Source organism: Apteryx rowi, unplaced genomic scaffold (genome assembly GCF_003343035.1).
Source record: "Apteryx rowi isolate R43461 unplaced genomic scaffold, aptRow1 scaffold_639, whole genome shotgun sequence".
Taxonomy (NCBI): domain Eukaryota; kingdom Metazoa; phylum Chordata; class Aves; order Apterygiformes; family Apterygidae; genus Apteryx; species Apteryx rowi.
In genome coordinates this window covers 163,237-180,917 of record NW_020450915.1, presented here as the reverse complement: position 1 = coordinate 180,917, position 17,681 = coordinate 163,237, and the positions used below count along the sequence as shown (strand labels likewise).

At 40.4% G+C, this 17,681-nt stretch overlaps 1 protein-coding gene across 1 annotated transcript; it reads left to right on the top strand.

Moving 5' to 3' along the window:
• The first annotated feature begins 940 nt into the window (after window positions 1-940).
• On the top strand, window positions 941-17,562 carry STAP1 (signal transducing adaptor family member 1). Its single transcript, XM_026084401.1, has 10 exons — window positions 941-1,138; window positions 4,148-4,219; window positions 5,868-5,981; window positions 6,649-6,705; window positions 7,963-8,135; window positions 8,694-8,822; window positions 9,510-9,579; window positions 10,476-10,596; window positions 12,352-12,507; window positions 13,501-17,562. Exons 1-10 carry the CDS (start codon window positions 1,016-1,018, stop codon window positions 13,563-13,565), a joined length of 1,080 nt encoding a protein of 359 aa, XP_025940186.1. The 5' UTR covers window positions 941-1,015; the 3' UTR covers window positions 13,566-17,562.
• Window positions 17,563-17,681: the final 119 nt, after the last annotated feature.

The window sequence follows — 17,681 nt, the reverse complement described above, 5'->3', positions numbered from 1 at the left end:
CGAGCAGCTGTGTGATCCATCACAGATCACCTCACAGGCCAATTATGTACTCATCTTACAGGTACATGCTGCTGAGAAACAAAAAGAGATCATGAAGATGTTCAGCAACAAATGATCCACAGAAATTTGTCATGTTCGCTTTGTCTCTCATACCAACAAGCACCAAAATACCAACTCTCGTCATCGCTATTCTTTCTGAACGCTATAGGAAAGGCCAGAAATGGAATAAAGCATAATGGTTCTGTGAAGTCAATGGAAATTTCACCCCTCATTTCAGAAGGACCCACATTTCACTCCTGAACTACAATTTCCCTTTGCAATTTTTTAGAAGGCTTTGGTATATTAGTTCTTTCACAATGGAAGTCTTTCTCTCCTGCACGCACATTAGAAATTTGGCTGTCAGTAATAAACAGTGGTAGGTAGGCTTATTTCTAATATTACTTTTGGGGTCCTGTAATCCTACTAGATGTCCCATTTCCTAAAGGTCAATTTCAACTAGTCTTAATGTTAAACACATATTCACACAGAAAATTGTAAATAATACTATGGAAGCAGCTAAGAGTACAAACAGTTTCCCTAGCTGATAGGGTACTACAAGGGTAGCCTGCATAACCCTTGTGGGACCCAAGTCCAACACTTTAAGTTATAGTAAGCAAGCTTTTCTGCCATTACCTCCAAGCGAAACTGGCCATGGTAATGATGCAGTTTCGTATCAGAAGGCTCATAATTTGGCTGTTCCTCTTCGAGCAAACTGAGGAACGAACTCACAGACACTGCTGAAAAAAATCCTTTGAATCCATTCAGTCTGGTTCCTCCTGTGATTATCTGTTGAGTAAAGAGTCTGCGGCATGTACTGACCTAAAAGTGAGTACGGAGACTTCCTCTTTAAGCTGTTGCTTTTTTTCCCCTCTCACAAGGGTGAGTTCTTCTCCGGCTGAGGCTGACACAAGGCAGACAAGAACAGGATAGGAGGAAAAAAAACGTATCTGATATCCAGAGGACACTGAGAAGCGTTATGGAAGAGCCTGAGAAAATTCCTAAACCAGCTCCCCGGCGGATCTTCCACGAGCGACAGAGGATCACCGGTCTGCCTTTGTACTTCGAAGGTTATCTGTCAATCCGGCATTCAAGCTGCCAGGTAAGGTGCACAGTCCCCATAAATATATGCTTTTAAACATTTTTGCAAAAATCTGTCACCGTGAGCTAAAGACTGGGGGAGAAACACTTCCCGGTGCTGCCCAATACACATAGCTGCACTGAAATAAAGATATCTAGTTTAATTTGCACTTTCAGTCATTTCTGTTCATGCTTCTTGAAAAAGAAGTAAACTAAAGTATGTAACGTAACGATCAATATCTCCAGGATCCCATTATAATTTACTATTACCAATTGAAATGCAGACTGAGTGTGACTGATTTCATAGTTAACACCATGGTGAAAGGTTAATGCAATATTTTTAATAATAAGAGCAAAGTTTGACATGGAAATATTTTCTGATGCATCCTGTATTTACTGGACAATAGTATCCCTCCTGAGATATCCAACAACACACCATTTGAAGTATATGTGAGGTGTTCTACATCTGTTTTTTCTTGTTGTTAAAGGCTGATCATTTAGCATATGCGGACTACCTAGGAAAGTAGTACTTTGATTTTTTGACAAAGAATAACCATTTAAGACCCAAATTAGTAAATACCTTCATACTCTTCTGTGTGCTACAGTAGCATATATTTTCAGAGCATATCCTTAATCAAGCTGATTGCCTTTGTTAAGCACTTGACAACGGTGATCCCTGCACTTAGGATTATAAAATAGTCTTTGCCCTAACCCTACCTACACTCTCATCTCTGTAGATACAGAAGCACAGACAGTAGAGAAAATACGAGTTACAGAGGCTAAAGATGGACATAGTCAAAGGACGGATATAGCACAGTGGTTCACAAACACCAGAACAAACAGGTACCACAGAAAACAGGAACTCCAAGAAACAAAAAGCAGACTGTTAAATTGTCTGCAGCACTCAAAATTATTCTAAGCATTGCTTTGCTGTATCTAGCATGAGAATACCTGCATGTTTAGGAAAGCTCCCTCTCACATTGCTTTATTTATATAACTTCTATGTAAAAACTTTTTTCCTGAAGAATACTCCTTTTGAAATGTAATAATTACCATAATGGAATAACAAACAATACCAGGTGAGAGCAATAACACACAACCACTCTAGAGAGGCTTATGTGGGGCTGAAGAGGTGTACTAACCACCTGGCCTGCAGACCAGACACCAGGAGAAAAGAACTCATTAATACATATTTCTTAACTGGATCTGACTAAAAAATACCATGTTACTATCAGCCACTTCCAATCTCTTTTTGAAAAAAGAAAGGACTCTATGTGTGCATTACTTTTACAAATCCTACTTTATTTTAAATATCCACAGATGTCTTTAAGTAGCAGCCAGCTTCAATTTTGCACAGTGCTAAGTTACAAGTACTACTTCCTCCTGTGGTAATTGTTCTGCTGCCTTCTCCCTGTGATGCAGGTAGACTGCACACAGGGGTATAAGGAACAATTACGGCTGTGAAACACCAACAAATGTTCCTGGGCAAATACTACTGCATTTCCATAGAGCACAATGCCCAATTTATAAAGTGCAATTCAGAAATTTCGCATGACATCCAGGACCACACCTCTCTCAGCCAAGCGCTACTCCACAGCAAGCTTTCACAGGCTTCATTAACTTGCTAGGGACAGATGTTTTAAGGAGAACATTTACATTAATAGCACACTGCAGTGCTCAGAGGTTGGGGCCCAGAGGCTGAATGCTACAGAGAACATTTCGCTAGTAATTTGACAGAAACCACCAGAAAAACTAGTTAGGAGTTGACAGTGTAGGGAGCAAGGATCACCTGCAGGATACTCTAGGAAAAATATTTTGTTGACTCTAATTCATATGACCTTGCAGACCTGAAGACTTATTTCTTTTCTCTATTTCTGTGAAAATCTCCAACTTTGTGTCAAAAAAAAAAAATCAAAAAACAAAACAGGTATGTAAACTGAAAACTAGAACAGAGCGTCTGTTTTACAGGTTTGCATTCCCAGTTCACAGTCCCATAACAGATACACTTCTCAGAGGAACAAGAAAAAGAGAAAAACGTTTCCCATCATTCAGGACATGATTGTATTAGGGAACATTTGTAACAGTCAGACAGTCATATTTACCATGGCATGCTGTTGATTTACAAACACTATCACATGTAATTTAAAGACGAAGTACATAAAATATCTCTTCAAGTGCAAGAAGTCCAATTAGTAGGTCAGACTACTGTCAAGCTTTACAAGAAAGGCATTAACATGGTCTTATCCCTAAAGCAAATAAACTAGCATGATCAAAATCAAATGCAAGTAAGCAGTTCAAGGAAACAGTGTTCAGAAGATTAGCATCTTTAAACATGTTCACCTCATGCTATTTTCCGCTTTCTAGAGAATGATGTGCTGAGAACAACGAGGAAACTGTTTGCTTTTTATTAGTTGTCTTAAGCAGCATCAGGATCTTACTTTTTCTGCTTTTCAACTTAAAAATTAAGTGAACGTACAACTCACTTTTGTATTTGTCCAAAGTATGGAGTGCCATTTTTATGCTTTTTAGGGACAGTGAGAGTTTTAAATGGTATTTAAAATATATTTTTCTTTCATTACTTACCACTTCTAAATTGACGAATGTTAAAAATCTTCAGTGTTGGTTAGCTGGTAACCAGAGGAGAATGTGTTTCTCAGTGCTACTCAAAAGGAGTTTTTATTAGCAGGCACTGAAGCCAAGTAAAGGGATATAGTTTACCCATTGTCTAGATCAACATTATAATGATCTAGATCAACAAACAACAGAAAAGTTTTCCCGTTCCATGGCAGATTAGGACACTAGAAAACAAAGGTAGGAGCCTGTATATCTTTCTAGCCATCAACAAATTATTTAATAAACTTTTTTTTCTTACAYTGCTTGCAAAACAAATGTATCCTCACTCTTTAATGCTCTTTAAAACACTGATATAAAAGTAAATGATGGCAGAATTTTTATCAGTCCTTTTACTTTAAGCATTTGGTGGGAACTGAAAAGATTACCTTGACAAACTGACATTTCCTCCTTTCAGCAGGAATTTAAAGTGTATTGGACAGAACTCAGAGGAACTATGCTCTTCTTTTACAATGATAAGAAAGCCCCAACAGTGAGTAACATACTGTCTTTGTTACTATGCATTTGATGAATTGCATCTGTTATTTTCATCAAGTAATCCTTTGCTATTCCAGGCACTTCGCTACGTTCCTTTTCTCTCTCATCTCCATAGCAAAGCAAAGAGTATCTAACATAGTAACAGAAAGGCTGAGATTAAAATAAAAAAGAGTGAAACAAGCAGTAGCATATTAATTTGTCTCATTAAAACAAAAAGGAAGATTCTTTGGCACCTGAACTATAAATGTATCCACAGTGCTCCACAATGTTACTGAGTGCTCTTTCCTTGACTTTGCAAAAGAATACAATACATCTTGATGTGTAATATGACATTTTTTTATGCAGCTAAGGAAAAAGTGTTTGGTATTATCACAGAGTACTGTGGCTGAGGCTCTAGTTAGAGTCACCCACTCAGGTGGGTCTTGCGGGTCACTCAGGAACAAGACCTTAGCATTGCAATAGACAGTTCTATAAAAAGGTCACTTCAGCACTCAACAGTGGTCCAAACCACAAAGCAAGTGTTAGGAATTATTGGCAAAGTAACAGAGAATAAGACAGAAAAAAGATCATTAGGCCACAGTAAAAGCCCATGCTACACCTTGAATACGGCATGCAGTTCTAATCCCTTCATCTCAGAAATGGGGACAGTAGACCTGGAAGAGATTCAGAGCAGGGCAACAAGGTGGCAAGGAACAGCTCCTGCAAGGAATGACTGAGCAGGCCGGGACTGAAAAGAGAGGAGCTTATGGAGTACGGGAGAGAAAAGGGATATAATGGTAGTGTCCAATACCATTAACTGTTGGGAGAGGAGCGATAGAGATCTTCAGTGCCTCTTCCCGCTGCAAGAACTAGGGGCCATCAAATGAAGTAACCAGCTGAAGGAGGTGGTTCTTCACACATGCCTAGGCACTGCTTCCTACAGGATGAAGATGTCAGCAGTTCCCATGGATCCTAGGGGAGATCGGACAAGTCCTTGGGAGGGCGCTCCCACAAACACACCACAGCCACTTGAAGAAATCCCCTGAGCTGCAAGTAGCAGGGGACTGGAAGAGTACCAGGGCGCAGTTTTCATGTGCCTGTTTTGTTCCTATTCTTCTCAAGTGCCCACCCCTGACCGCTGTTACAGGCAGAGCACTGAGTGACATGGACCACTGGTCTGAACCAATACAGCCATTTTGTTCTCTCATGCCCCAGACAGGCTCATAAGTGCTCATGCTCTTGTATGAGAAGCAAGGAGTCACTGAGGCTCATAGGGAGAGACTGTAAAACAGTGCCATTGAAATGAGTCCAGCTTCTAGCCATAAGAAGCATGTCCCTCATGCYAGCTTTGGTGACAGGCACCAAAGAGATCATGCCCTTATTTTGTGCATGAGGTAAAAGCCTTCCTGCTGACAGGAGAGGAAATACTGCCTGCTCAAAGTGGAGATGGGTGGCCTGTCTACCCAGAAGGTACGTTGTTGCTGAAAAGAGCTTTTGTAAGCAGAAATAAGGGGCTGAGCTTTGGCATGCATGTTAGTGAAACAACCCAAACTCCAGAAAAGAAAAAGTCTCAACATGTTTTCTGCTAAACAAATTTCTTTGGAGAACAGCTAGATTTTTGGTGAATATTACAACTTGTGCTATTTCTCTTTTTTCTTCCTTAGTACTCACAGAAATTAGATATATCAGCTTTGATATCAGTAACTAGTATTCATCCAGATGAAAATGGCTTTGCGCAGTTCATCCTGATACTGTCGAATGAGGAACTAGAACTGAAGGTAAAAAAGGGAAAGCTACGATTTGAAAACCACCCAGTGCTTTACCATATCTCTCACAGAGCTCTGTTTCGATGTGGGGGTACTAGCTGTCTTTGTGGCCTCTAAGTGTGCAGCTTGCAGACAGACAGCACCCAAAGGCAATCAAAGAGAGAGGCAGAGCAGAAGGAACTAACATCAAGGAAGTTTCCCCTGTAGGCATTAGAAACTTTTCTTGGGAGTATTTGGGAATATAAAATGAGCAAAGAATTGAACAAGAAAATATATGAGAGAAACCAGGAAGTTCCACACTGACATGCCTATAGCCCAGGTCACTTGTAAAACAAAGAAGGGCAATAAAATACCTAACCATACCCCCGTTCAGAAGCCACAGAGGTTACAGGGCTCACGGACTACCTAGAAAGTTTTATCCTGAGCCCCGTCTGTCTCAGCTTTTCCTCCTGTTTGGATCCATATAACCTACTCCTTTTACTCCAACAGAGCCCACTCTTTCTTACCTTCCCACCTCTGAAATTGAAAATGGGGTATTGGGGAAGTGCCCGGTTTCAGGGTATGAAGTAGCTTGGCATGGTACTTCTAAAGGGATGAGGATTATGTGAGTCTCCAGGATGAAAATGCAGTACATTTTTTGCAGCAGTCATTCTTACTCTGTCATTTTCTGTTCTCTCAGGCAGAGGACTGTGAACTTGGGAAAGAATGGAAAGGTTTTATTCTCACTGTAACAAAGGTAGGGAAGAGCTTTATATCTCGCTCTATGTCTAAAGTGTCTATGAGGGGCTTTTGTCTTCATGCATGCCACAAGTTGGCTTTCCAAGCCATGAAGTCTTGCTGCTAAGGTGTTTGCACACACTAAACTGTTGGGTTGGTTATAACAACACCTAGTTTTTTTCTGAGGAGAAGAAAATTCAGGGTTGATTTTACCCCACTCATCTGCCATGGTATCTAATAGGTATAGATCCCAATCCACTGTTTGCTGTCCAGAAAGAAAAGACTTTTGGGAAGTGTCTAGTCCCTACAGCTGTGGACAAATGAAGCATGCTGAGAGAGACAAATTCTCTTATTCCTTACCCCATAAACATAGAAATGGCCAAACTGCATCCCTGAGAGAACCCATCAGTCCTGTTATTTTACTGAGGGAAAAAAAAGTTTTTATTTCCCAGAAGTCTTCACGTGGCACTTTTGAAGCAACTAAACTTATCTGCTATTTCCCTGTTATTCTGAATTGCTAGCACTCTCCCTCAGGGCTCCTTTTATTGGTCCAACAGGCAAAACTCACAGCATTTTGCCAGCTGTAAGTGTTTTAAAATGAAAGGAACTAACTTAGATCATGCTAGCGCTGGATTTGCTTATTTGCCTCAGTCTCTTTAAATAGCTAAACATTTTTTCTCCCCTTTCCTAATGCATGGAGAGTCTAAAGTCTCGCCTACATGTTAAAAAAAATACAATCACTAATAATTACTGTGGAATAACCATTCCATAATAGTTTCATATAAACTCACTCTTACACAACACCTTTGTAGCTAAATGCACTTTGAAAACAGCAAGACTCTCATTGATAACTGCCCGTGGGAAACTAAATGGGGTTTGTTTACAGGTGACTTTACACTGGCCTGGCTGAATCACTTAAAAACTCAGGCTAGCTGAAATAGGTTAAATTATGTATACATGGCCTTTTGCAGTAGAGCAACCCCAAAGCATTATTGTGAACTCCCACTCCTGTCAATGCACATCTCTGCACCTTGGTAAGTCAGGCCACAGATATGCTTATCTCACTATTCTGATACAAACAGAGGTGCAGCATCTTACTCAAAGCAGAAGATGACCCAAACCTTCCAGATTATCACACCTGCTTAAACCAACCATGTAAGAAAGTCTTTTGCATGGCAGCTGCACTTAGAAATTAGTTGTGATAGCCACAGAAACAATTGCTCACAATGTTTGTCCATTCTTTCATTTCCTTTTTAACTTTGGCATTCATTTTCAGATGTCAGTTCCACTGCATGAGTCATTATCACCTGGTCAATTTATGAGAATGCATGAAGTGCTAGAGAAAGAAAAGAAAAGAAGGATAACACTTAATGACTGTTCAAGTGCATCCTTGAATGAAGAAAGCCCTCCCAGCAGAAACTACAGCAGTACATTGACCTCTATGCCAGCGTAAGCTCCGACTGAACTATACCAACCCCAGCCTGACTAGAAAGCCTTCCCTTCTTCTTTCAAAGTATTATTTTCCTACAGAGGTTTAACATTCAACTGTTGTACAAGGGTTGCTTGATAGTCAGTGAGCAAAATCTACCTTTAAAACTAGGGAGATTTCCTAAAGGGAAGATTATTGCTGCGGCTTTTCTACAAGGCATTTTTGTTTTGAAAACATTAAGTGTAGCATATTGCCCTTCTAGAAGAAAATACTGATTCTTTTTGAGAAATTCAACTTAAGTTCTGGTTACTCATCTCACATTCTTTGCAAGGCTCCAGAAACCATACCTGAACCAAGGTGTCATTTGCTCTTTAAGAAGGCCAGAGCACTGCTGTCCTGAATTATATTTCTATAATAGCATTGTTCAGTAAGTCTTTCAGATGTCCTGCCTACCCTGGACAAGCCTAGGATTGTTAGGATGCATTAGTCTGGTAGACAACATCACTCTTTGTACAGCTCAGAATGACAGGGCCTTGCTAGCATGTATTTGTGCTGTTTCTCTCCTCTCTTCCGCATAGGTGTTTCTATGCAGTATCTCGGCAAGAAGCGATAGAGATGTTAGAAAAGAACCCTTCATGTGGGAATTTGATCCTGCGGCCTGGCAGCAACAGTAAGAACTACGCAATCACAGTTCGACAAGTGCTAGAGTAGGTTGATTCCACAGTATATTATCCCAGTCTTAACTAGCATGCACTGTATTACAAGCTGAATTGGTAATATCCAGAGATGATACATGAAGCATATCCCCTACCTTCTGGCTGTTTTGAGAAAGGCAATGTGAAGCAGCAGGGATGGGCCTGAGACTCATTTGTTAGTCCTTTCCCCCTCTAAAGCCAATTAAACTAAACAAAAAAGAAACCAAAAGAAAAAAAATCAAAAGCTGATTTCCTTGGGTGAATAGCCTTTCCCGATCTGCTGTCCAGCCATGAAAGCTTACTGAGTTTAAGAATTCATCTCAAAGAACAGGTGTAAGAATGGAACAAACCATATCCCTCGGTAAAAATGAACAAATAAAATGAAAGAAACAAATGTTTTCAAACAGTAACTTAATCAAAACACACCATGTTTCCACTGAATTAGCACATTTTAGCTTTTGAAGAGCTTCAAAACAAGAGGCATCTGAGAGCCAGGGAACGACATCTGCAATTCTCAACATTCCTAAAGTAGAGCAAGAACAGGAAAAAAGAAACCCTGCCCCACACCTTCAACAGGCCCTGGAGATATTACAAAGCACATCCACTGCTCCTGTGAAGGAGTTTATAACGACAGCAATCATGCATCAAAAGGTATTTAACTTCTGGCAGCATACCAACTTTCTTTTTATTTCCTTTCAGTGCCCCATTCATAAAGCACTACAGAGTAATGACCAAAGAAGCAAGTTTTGTCGTCGAATTGGAAAGACAGGTAAGTGAGCAGTTAGTTCCCTTGTTGCAGATTCTTAAGCAAGTGTAAGGAAAATTATTTATGGAAAATTAGAAAAACTGTAGTAAATTTCTACCTATAAGTTGTGATAGTCAGAGTAAAGCATGTAGAGAGATTTTGCTTCTTGCTAGTCCAACTAATCTGATCATAAAGAATAAATATCCTTCTGAGAACAGAGAACATAGACAAGTAGARAAAAACCACATCAACCTCTTCTATCTCCCTTTCTACCAAAAATAAAATCAACCACCACCACCACCACTCCCAAGACTGCTTGAAAAATGGCTTCAGTTCTTTCAACCCTAACTTCAGTAATAAGCCTGAAAACTGAGGTCCCATCCCGGATGGGCAAAGTTCAAAGTGCATTTAATGTAATTTTGAGAAATAGAATTAGTTTGGTTGAAGCACTACGAAGGCTGTAAAGACCTTTTATTTTAGTTTAAAACAGTTTTCTTCCACTTTTCCTAAGGCTCATTGTTTAATTAATGGCCTGAGAAATGTCCTATTAGTTAGAAAAAGCATGTGCTTTCTTCTCTGCTGTTGCACCAGCTGCTGGAACAACAAGAGCAGGCTTCAAAGTAGTCATTGTAGAGCAGCCAGGTGAATACAGTTAAACCTCTCAGTTAATTTACTGTTTTGAAGGAAGGGAAGAAGTTGTATATTTAAGGGTCAAAATGTTACCACAGGTAGCAAATGTTACCATCCTAGACCTCACTGTTTAAATGCTGGATGTAAATCCAGTATAGGTTGTTTGAGAAACATCATTAGGAATCCCAGCCTGCCAGCAGGTTTTTGAAAACTTATTCTCACCGTAACCCACATAGTATGTTTTGTTTTGAGTGCAGGGCGTTTTGTTTTTTGTTTTTTTCATGAAACAGGTGACACTGATGAGCCTTCACGATGTCATCAATTACTTTGTGACCCAGACCCGAGGGAACTTGAAACCGTTTGTCATGCCTACGCATGACAACATGCTGCAGAGGGCACAGCGTTTCGAAGGTGAGCCAGCTGCTGGAGGCACATACAGGAACCATCTCACTGCAACACAGAGACAGAAGCAGCATACGGGGACCCTGCACTAAAGCTAAACATGAGGGTTTTCCAAGGCTGTTCTTGCATGATTTCTAGAACAGCTCTGTTAACCTTAAACCAAAAAGGCAATGCTGCTTCTCCCAGAGATACTTCTGAGATTTGGAGAGGGCATCACACAAATAATTCTCAAAGCAGGGAAATACATATCCAAATAACCCCAATTCCTACAGAAGACTAAAAGAACTAAGGAAAAAAGGGGGGGAGAGAGAGGATGCACTGCTCCTGTAAAATGTGATGGAAAATAGTGCACTGAAATGAGAAAGACAGCATTTGCAGGTCACAGTGCAATAAACTCTTCACGTGACATCCCCATACCTTGTCTACTTACTTGTAACAGGATCAGCACTGTCGATGATATCCCACAGGAACAGCAGGGATGCCTCACATTTGCTAGGGCTTAAAGCACTGCCAGAGAAGCAGAAAACTCAAGTCTGGACATCTTAAATAGGGGCCCCTAGTTCTCTGCCAGGTCGCACATCTGTTACGGTATCTGAAACACAGCGAGTGGGGCATCGGGGCATTTTCCAAGCTATGAAACTGAGGAAGGGTATAAATCCAAGCAAACTGAAAGTTCTCCTGCCACAGCTGTACATTCCCACCCCTTTTGCATGCCAGCAGGCATGTTCATCTGACCCTGCCAGGACTTAGTTCAGGGAACTAAACCAACATTTAACCCAGCAAAAATAAGTAAGTGTCCCTGTTGGTTTAGCTCTCTGAACCACCTTTGCGTGGGCTGAGGCAGGCCCCAGTCACCGCAGAGGGAGGGCAAGACTGCACAGCTCGTCATGAGATAAGGCAGCAGGAGTGCRGCAGCCCTGCCCCAGATCATACTGGACAGTTGTGGAACCACACCAAGCCTCAGACACAGCATCCAACTTCTCAGAAATAGGGGATCGAGGCCTTAAAACAAGTGATTTAAGTGATCAGCAGTAGGATCCGACTTCAGTATTTTTAGCCTCTAAGTTCTGCGAGGCAGCTGGACTGAATATAGTACTTAAAGGATGAGGTACCCCTACTACTGAGCTACAGTCTTTTATACTTAATGGAGATGATTACTTCCAGAGCCTGGCTCTTTTTCAAACACCTCCTGTAGCACAAGATGACTTGTCCCTTCCTCTCCTCTGACAGCAGTGGGGCAGCAAGCATGTGGCTCAGCTGAAGACAGCTATGCTCTAGGTGCTAAAGTAGCTAGCAGCTCCACTGCACACACAGGATATGTTCTAGGTAGATGTACTCTTATTTGCAGACCAAGAGTGATCATGATGCACCTTTGATATCAGCTGTGAAATACAAATGAATTAATAGTTGTTTCAAGGATTGTGGAAGTCACTTGAGGCTTGGGAAAGTTAGTTTAGAAGAATGTCTGTGTGCTTCTAAAGAATAAATAATGTGTGCCTTGAATAAAGTGTACCCACTGTATTTTTAAGAGTGCAATGTAACATGAGCTGTACATTACTGTTGCCAGTATAAAAGTATTTGCATTTAGAGTTTTTTATACTTTTAAAATTATTTTTTAAAGATTTAATCAAACTCCTATTGTCTTATCTCACCAATAAATTCACCAGAACAAAATCTTTACCCCTACCCAGCCCCCTAGACTCTTCGGGGAACAGTTTTATATAAAATGAAATATTAAGACTTGGTTCTTCTTCCTCCATGCAGGTGTGCCTACCTCAGAGCAGGTGCCAATAAAGACCGAACAGGAAACTATCCACAGTCCAGGAGAAAGACCACTCGTGGCCCCTGTTCCTAACCAAATAGTACCACTGAGTCAGGAATGTACTGCCCCTGCATCAAGAGCATCCAGAGCAACAAAGGGTGAGGAAAAAGCAGCTTTTGCTCCCTTTTTATACTGAAAGTTATTTTTAGGAGACAGTGAATTTATTGCAATTTTCAAAGGTTAAGGGCCACATGCACCAAGTCTCTCCACTCATTTTAGGCTCCTGTAGCTATCAACATCATAAATATCATCAGGTCCTGTTTCCAACAGCCTCCTTCATTGCAACCTGAAGGACTGGTGTAAAATTCAGGCTTCTATTTAAGATCAAGCCAAAAAAGTGCTGTGAATATTCCCACTTTTTCCCCCTCCCTTGCTTTTCCTCTCTACTCCCAAATTAAGATAGTTCTACACTGTGTTGTTACACTGCAGCCACATTCTCTTGTAAACAAAGAGACAGAAATTGGAGAAGGGCAAGTTCTCCAGAGCAGGGTGCAACTTTCTGAGCAGGGCCTGACACTTTGTAGCCTTAATCCTAATTGGGGGCCTTCTGACGCTACTTAGCAGTAACAGACACTATTCCACAGCTGGATGCAAGCCAGACTGGGGCTTTTTCTTCTAAAAACTTAACATAAACATAATATTCTAAACAGCATAGGAAACATTTACAGTCCATGACCTGACACTGACCCCAACGTGTTAGCTAAAGCAGGCAACTGCAGACCTTCAGTACTGCTAGTGCAGCACAGGGCAGGACTCAGGGCTGCAGCTTACTGCTACCTAGCTGCACAGCCTAGCAGCTCAGATACTTTAACCCTCTTCTCCTGCTGATGTGAGTCAACAGGACATTAGGCAAGCCCAGAATAGAAATGAAAACACAGCAAAACAAGCATGGCAAACAAAAGAAACACATGGGTTTAGCATCCACTCAGTAGGGCCTTAGTGGGGGTGGTCTGTTGGTGCTATTACTGTGCAGACTGCAGTGGTAAACAGAAAATACAAGCTCTGGCTAGGAAGCTGGGGGTGGCCACAACACATCTTAGAGGGCATCTTCTCATTCTCTGGTTTTGAGATTTCCCCTCCTTTTTCTCCAGAGTTTCACAGAAGAGAAATGAAGAAAAGAATGAGAAAGAGGCAAGAGGGGCTGGAAAAGGCATGAATCAACCAGTAATACTGCAAGCAGGGACTCTCAGCAAACCCTTGAGAAACAGAAAGCTACTTGGGGAGGTGGAAAGGAAGAATTACTTGGCCTTGTTTTAGCCTTTGAAATCCCTTTGGTCTAATCCAAAAAAACCCAAGACTTTTCAACTGGTGGAATGAACTGAAACCACTTTTATTCAAATCATTTTAGATCTGTACAACGAAACTCATAGCCAGGATTCCAGGGCTATTTTGAACCTTGGAAGCTTTTTTGAAAGCAGTAAGGGGGTGAAGGGTAGGAATAAAAGAAAGAAAAATTTCAGTTTCAGCTCCTACTGAAATCTGCGGAAGAGAATTTCCAGAACACCTCTCAAAATCTGTAAGCAGCTTGGGTGGTTGTAAACTGGGGAGATGTGACTAGGTACAGAAGCTTTCATGAAGCATTTCCACATCAGTATTGCCTCCATGCTACTTGCAAACAAAAGGGACCCCACTAGAGCAGTCTATTGAGAAATAGTGTGTCAAGGGGGAGAAAAGCAGCACCTCAGTAAGTCTGCAGGCTACTAATTGCTTAAAATCAAAATGCCACCTAGAAAACAGGCACCCAGTCTTCTTCATATAAGCTACTACATTATGATGAATGTTCATGCTTCCAACTGATTTAAGCAATCACAAGCCCCCAAGTCTTGGTAACAGTCATCTGGGGGCAAAGTCCACATTGGCAACATGTCATCCTACCCTGCTGGCTAGCTGCAACTGTGTAAAGTATCAATGATTTCTGTGGCTTTCCATTAAAGAGCAACTCTGTCATTTCCAGCTTGCAGCTTCATCTCATGTAAGAGTTTCCCTACAGTTACATCCATCTTCTTTAATGAAGAAATAAAGGATATCGCTTTATATTCAGAATTCTCATATATTTTTGTGTTGAGCAATGATTTTTTTCCACAGCATTAGAACTTTCTTTTCATGAAAATATTTAAATTACTTTGCAAGGATGGCGCTGCTCCACATGTACTAGGTTAGAGTCACAGCTTTTTCTTAGTATGAAACTGAAACTTGTATGTTGCTGTGAGAAGTGGAAACTTAGTATTTCTTTACTATACCTTGCCTTCACCATGCAAAGCGATTCATTTGCTAATAGGATAGTTTTACCCCTGTGATCACCAATGCTGTAATTCATGATAACTTTAACCCTCAGCCTTAATAAGTATTCTGCAGAATAGACAGATGCCCATGCTAGCTGTTTCATCAACCACACAGAAGACACCAAAAGACACTTTTACTAAAATAATCTCTCAAAAGCTATCTGGTCAGAATGTATAACCCTTTAGATAAAAGTTTAGATTGCTGCGCTATTCTGCAGCAGAGTCCCATTTCCGGCATTACTACATTAACGGTAGATAATTAACAGAGATAGATCAACCTTCCAGCATACAGAGGTGACATTAAGCCAGTTGCATTTGTCTGAAATCTGTTTCCTTTTACATCAACTGGCCTACAGCTGCACTGTTTCCAAAGATACAAGGAAATATTAAGAACACAAACTTATCTAAAGCCTCTAAAGCCTTGATTTATGTTTGCTATCAGTTAGACATACATATCAAACTCTCTGCCTAGCTCAAACCTGCTAAGAGAGCCCCAGCATTCCTTCAGGATGTGAGATGCCATGATGAGGTGACAGGGAGAGTTTCTGCATTCACAGATGCCCAGCTGGTTCCAGAAATTTTCTATGTATTCATTATTCTTGAATAACACTATTTTTTTCCAAATACATGCACAAACATTTGGAAAAGGGGTAAAAAGATAAAAACTTGTACTTTTTACTCACTAGATATGTAAAGTCTTAGATCCACCTGAACTACCAGGCTTTATCTGCCAAAAAGGTCTTGTTAACAGCAGCATAATCTTCACACAGAACCCCTGCTACTCTTAGCATTAAGGAGACATGGAGACTAACCCTGGAAAACAGTTGAGCTGGCAGCAAAACACCTGGTGTTTTATATGCATGAGCATTCCTATAACTATTAAGAGCTGTGGGAAATGAAGGAAAATGGAAAGCTAGTGTGAGCAGATGCTGTAAGAAAGCAGTGGAGTGAGAGAGAAAGATCTTGACTGCTGGTATTAAATTTGATCTCCGCAAATCAACTGCTCTTGCAAAGAATAACATTTTGAAGGAAAGCTGTTGGAAGCATTCTAGCAGAAGGCAGTTCTTCACTGCTGCAGGGAGATGGCTAGCTCTAGTCGAAGCCCAGGGAATACAGCACCAAACAATCCTTGACACACGCAAGCTTTTCTTACGAGGCTCAAGAGCAGTTCTTGCGTTCTGGGTAGCGCAAGAAGCTTCTGTGCTGCTAACACTGGTAGTGACAGCTGACAGATCAGCACTCCCTGCCCAAAGTTCACTTGCCCAGTTTGAGTGAGTCCTTTTACTGTGATCCTGCCAAACACCTGCTCGGACCTCTGGTAAGAAGCAGCACTAGACTGAGAAACCGTCTGTATCAAACACAAATTCACACTGAATCAGCTCACTCCACTCTGCACAACCTCTAACATGAATACATTCAACCTCTATATCAGCAATTCAGAAAATTTTGAAACATGAAAAACAATTTTAATCAGCCACTTGACATGCACAGTTCTTTCATATAAAGTCCTCTTTAGGTTACTTGTAAAATTTTACCTAGGTTAAACTACATTCAGAAAATTTTAAAGGTCTGCTAATGAATATTGAGAGCCATTGTGAATTTTCAGGTTGTCCATCATCGTTTGCTTAACTGAGCAGAGGCCATCCATAGAACAGACATCCATTCAACAGAGAGGCACAATAAGAGCAATATAGAGATGCAGCCATATTTGTTAATTCTGGCCCTGACACCTGCCAAGCTTCATCTGGAATTTTTGGCAAGGTCTCACAAAGCTGTATGTGTTAGCATTAATAACACCATTCCAATAATTAGATCTGAAAACTTACTTTAAACCCTGAGGGCCATCAGATGGCATTCCAGCAAAGTACTGAGGCTAATACTATTTTTATATGCTAYTTACTTTGAAAGTATAAGCATGATGTTAACACCACACTAACGTACCAGAATGTCCTTGCTCAAAATGTCCTTGCTCAGCCTTTAATTTTGACAGAAGACAGTGCTTTTGATTTGCCCTAAATATTTAATAAGTGATCCTTATCACTAATTAGTGATCTCAGTTAGATTCTGGATTCTAATACTGCCACAGGGAAATATTCTTCAGTTGTTATTTAGAAGCAAAAACTTACTGTCTGCTTGTGCCCTCTCTAAAGGTAGCCTACTCTAAAGGTAGTCATCTTTTCTCCTGTTTCAAAAAGTTTTTCTAAAATAAGTTCTTAAAAAAAATTAAATAAGTTAGGTAGTTTACAAAGCAGTATTATTATTCTATAAAATTATATCTACAAACTAGACTGACTGTAAAACTATATACACCTTCCAGAAGATACACTGCACATAAGACTAATTCCCAAATATTGGAATAATTGTGTTGATTCCAGCTTTTCAATTCCATACATCTTAGTGTCCAAGTGCCCAGCCTAATGGCTGCTGTTCCTGACTACAGCTCACTGAGAAGAAAAAAAGGAAAGGGGGCAGAAATACTGACCAATAATGATAATTAAATGTAAAGACATTCCTAAATGTTAATAAATTATAATCAAGGATAAATGATTCTAAGTAGCCAACAGCTTTCGCAACAGCTGTATTGAAATACTGTGCATTTACTATTTCCAAAGCTTAAAAATTAAAAGCTTTTCTAGTTCAGCAGGTTTTTTATTCTAATCTCATTTCACTCTATCATCATCAGGAAAAAAAGAAAAGAACTATCAGCTCAACTATCCAGTGTTTAAAAGATAGAGAAAATCAGGTGTTGTCACAGATGCTTCTGTACTGCACCTCTTCCTCACCACAGCAGCAAAGCTAGTCCTTAATTTCCAATTAAATAGATTCTTCATACTTAGATAGCCAAGCAACCGATTGAAGATGACCAAAAAATAAAAATAAAAATAAAAATTCAGTGTTCAGTATAACTCAGACTTGCACTGTGGACAGGGGTACAGCAGAAGCACTCACTATAGGAAAGTGGTACCAAGAGGAGCAGCTGAGGAAAGTGT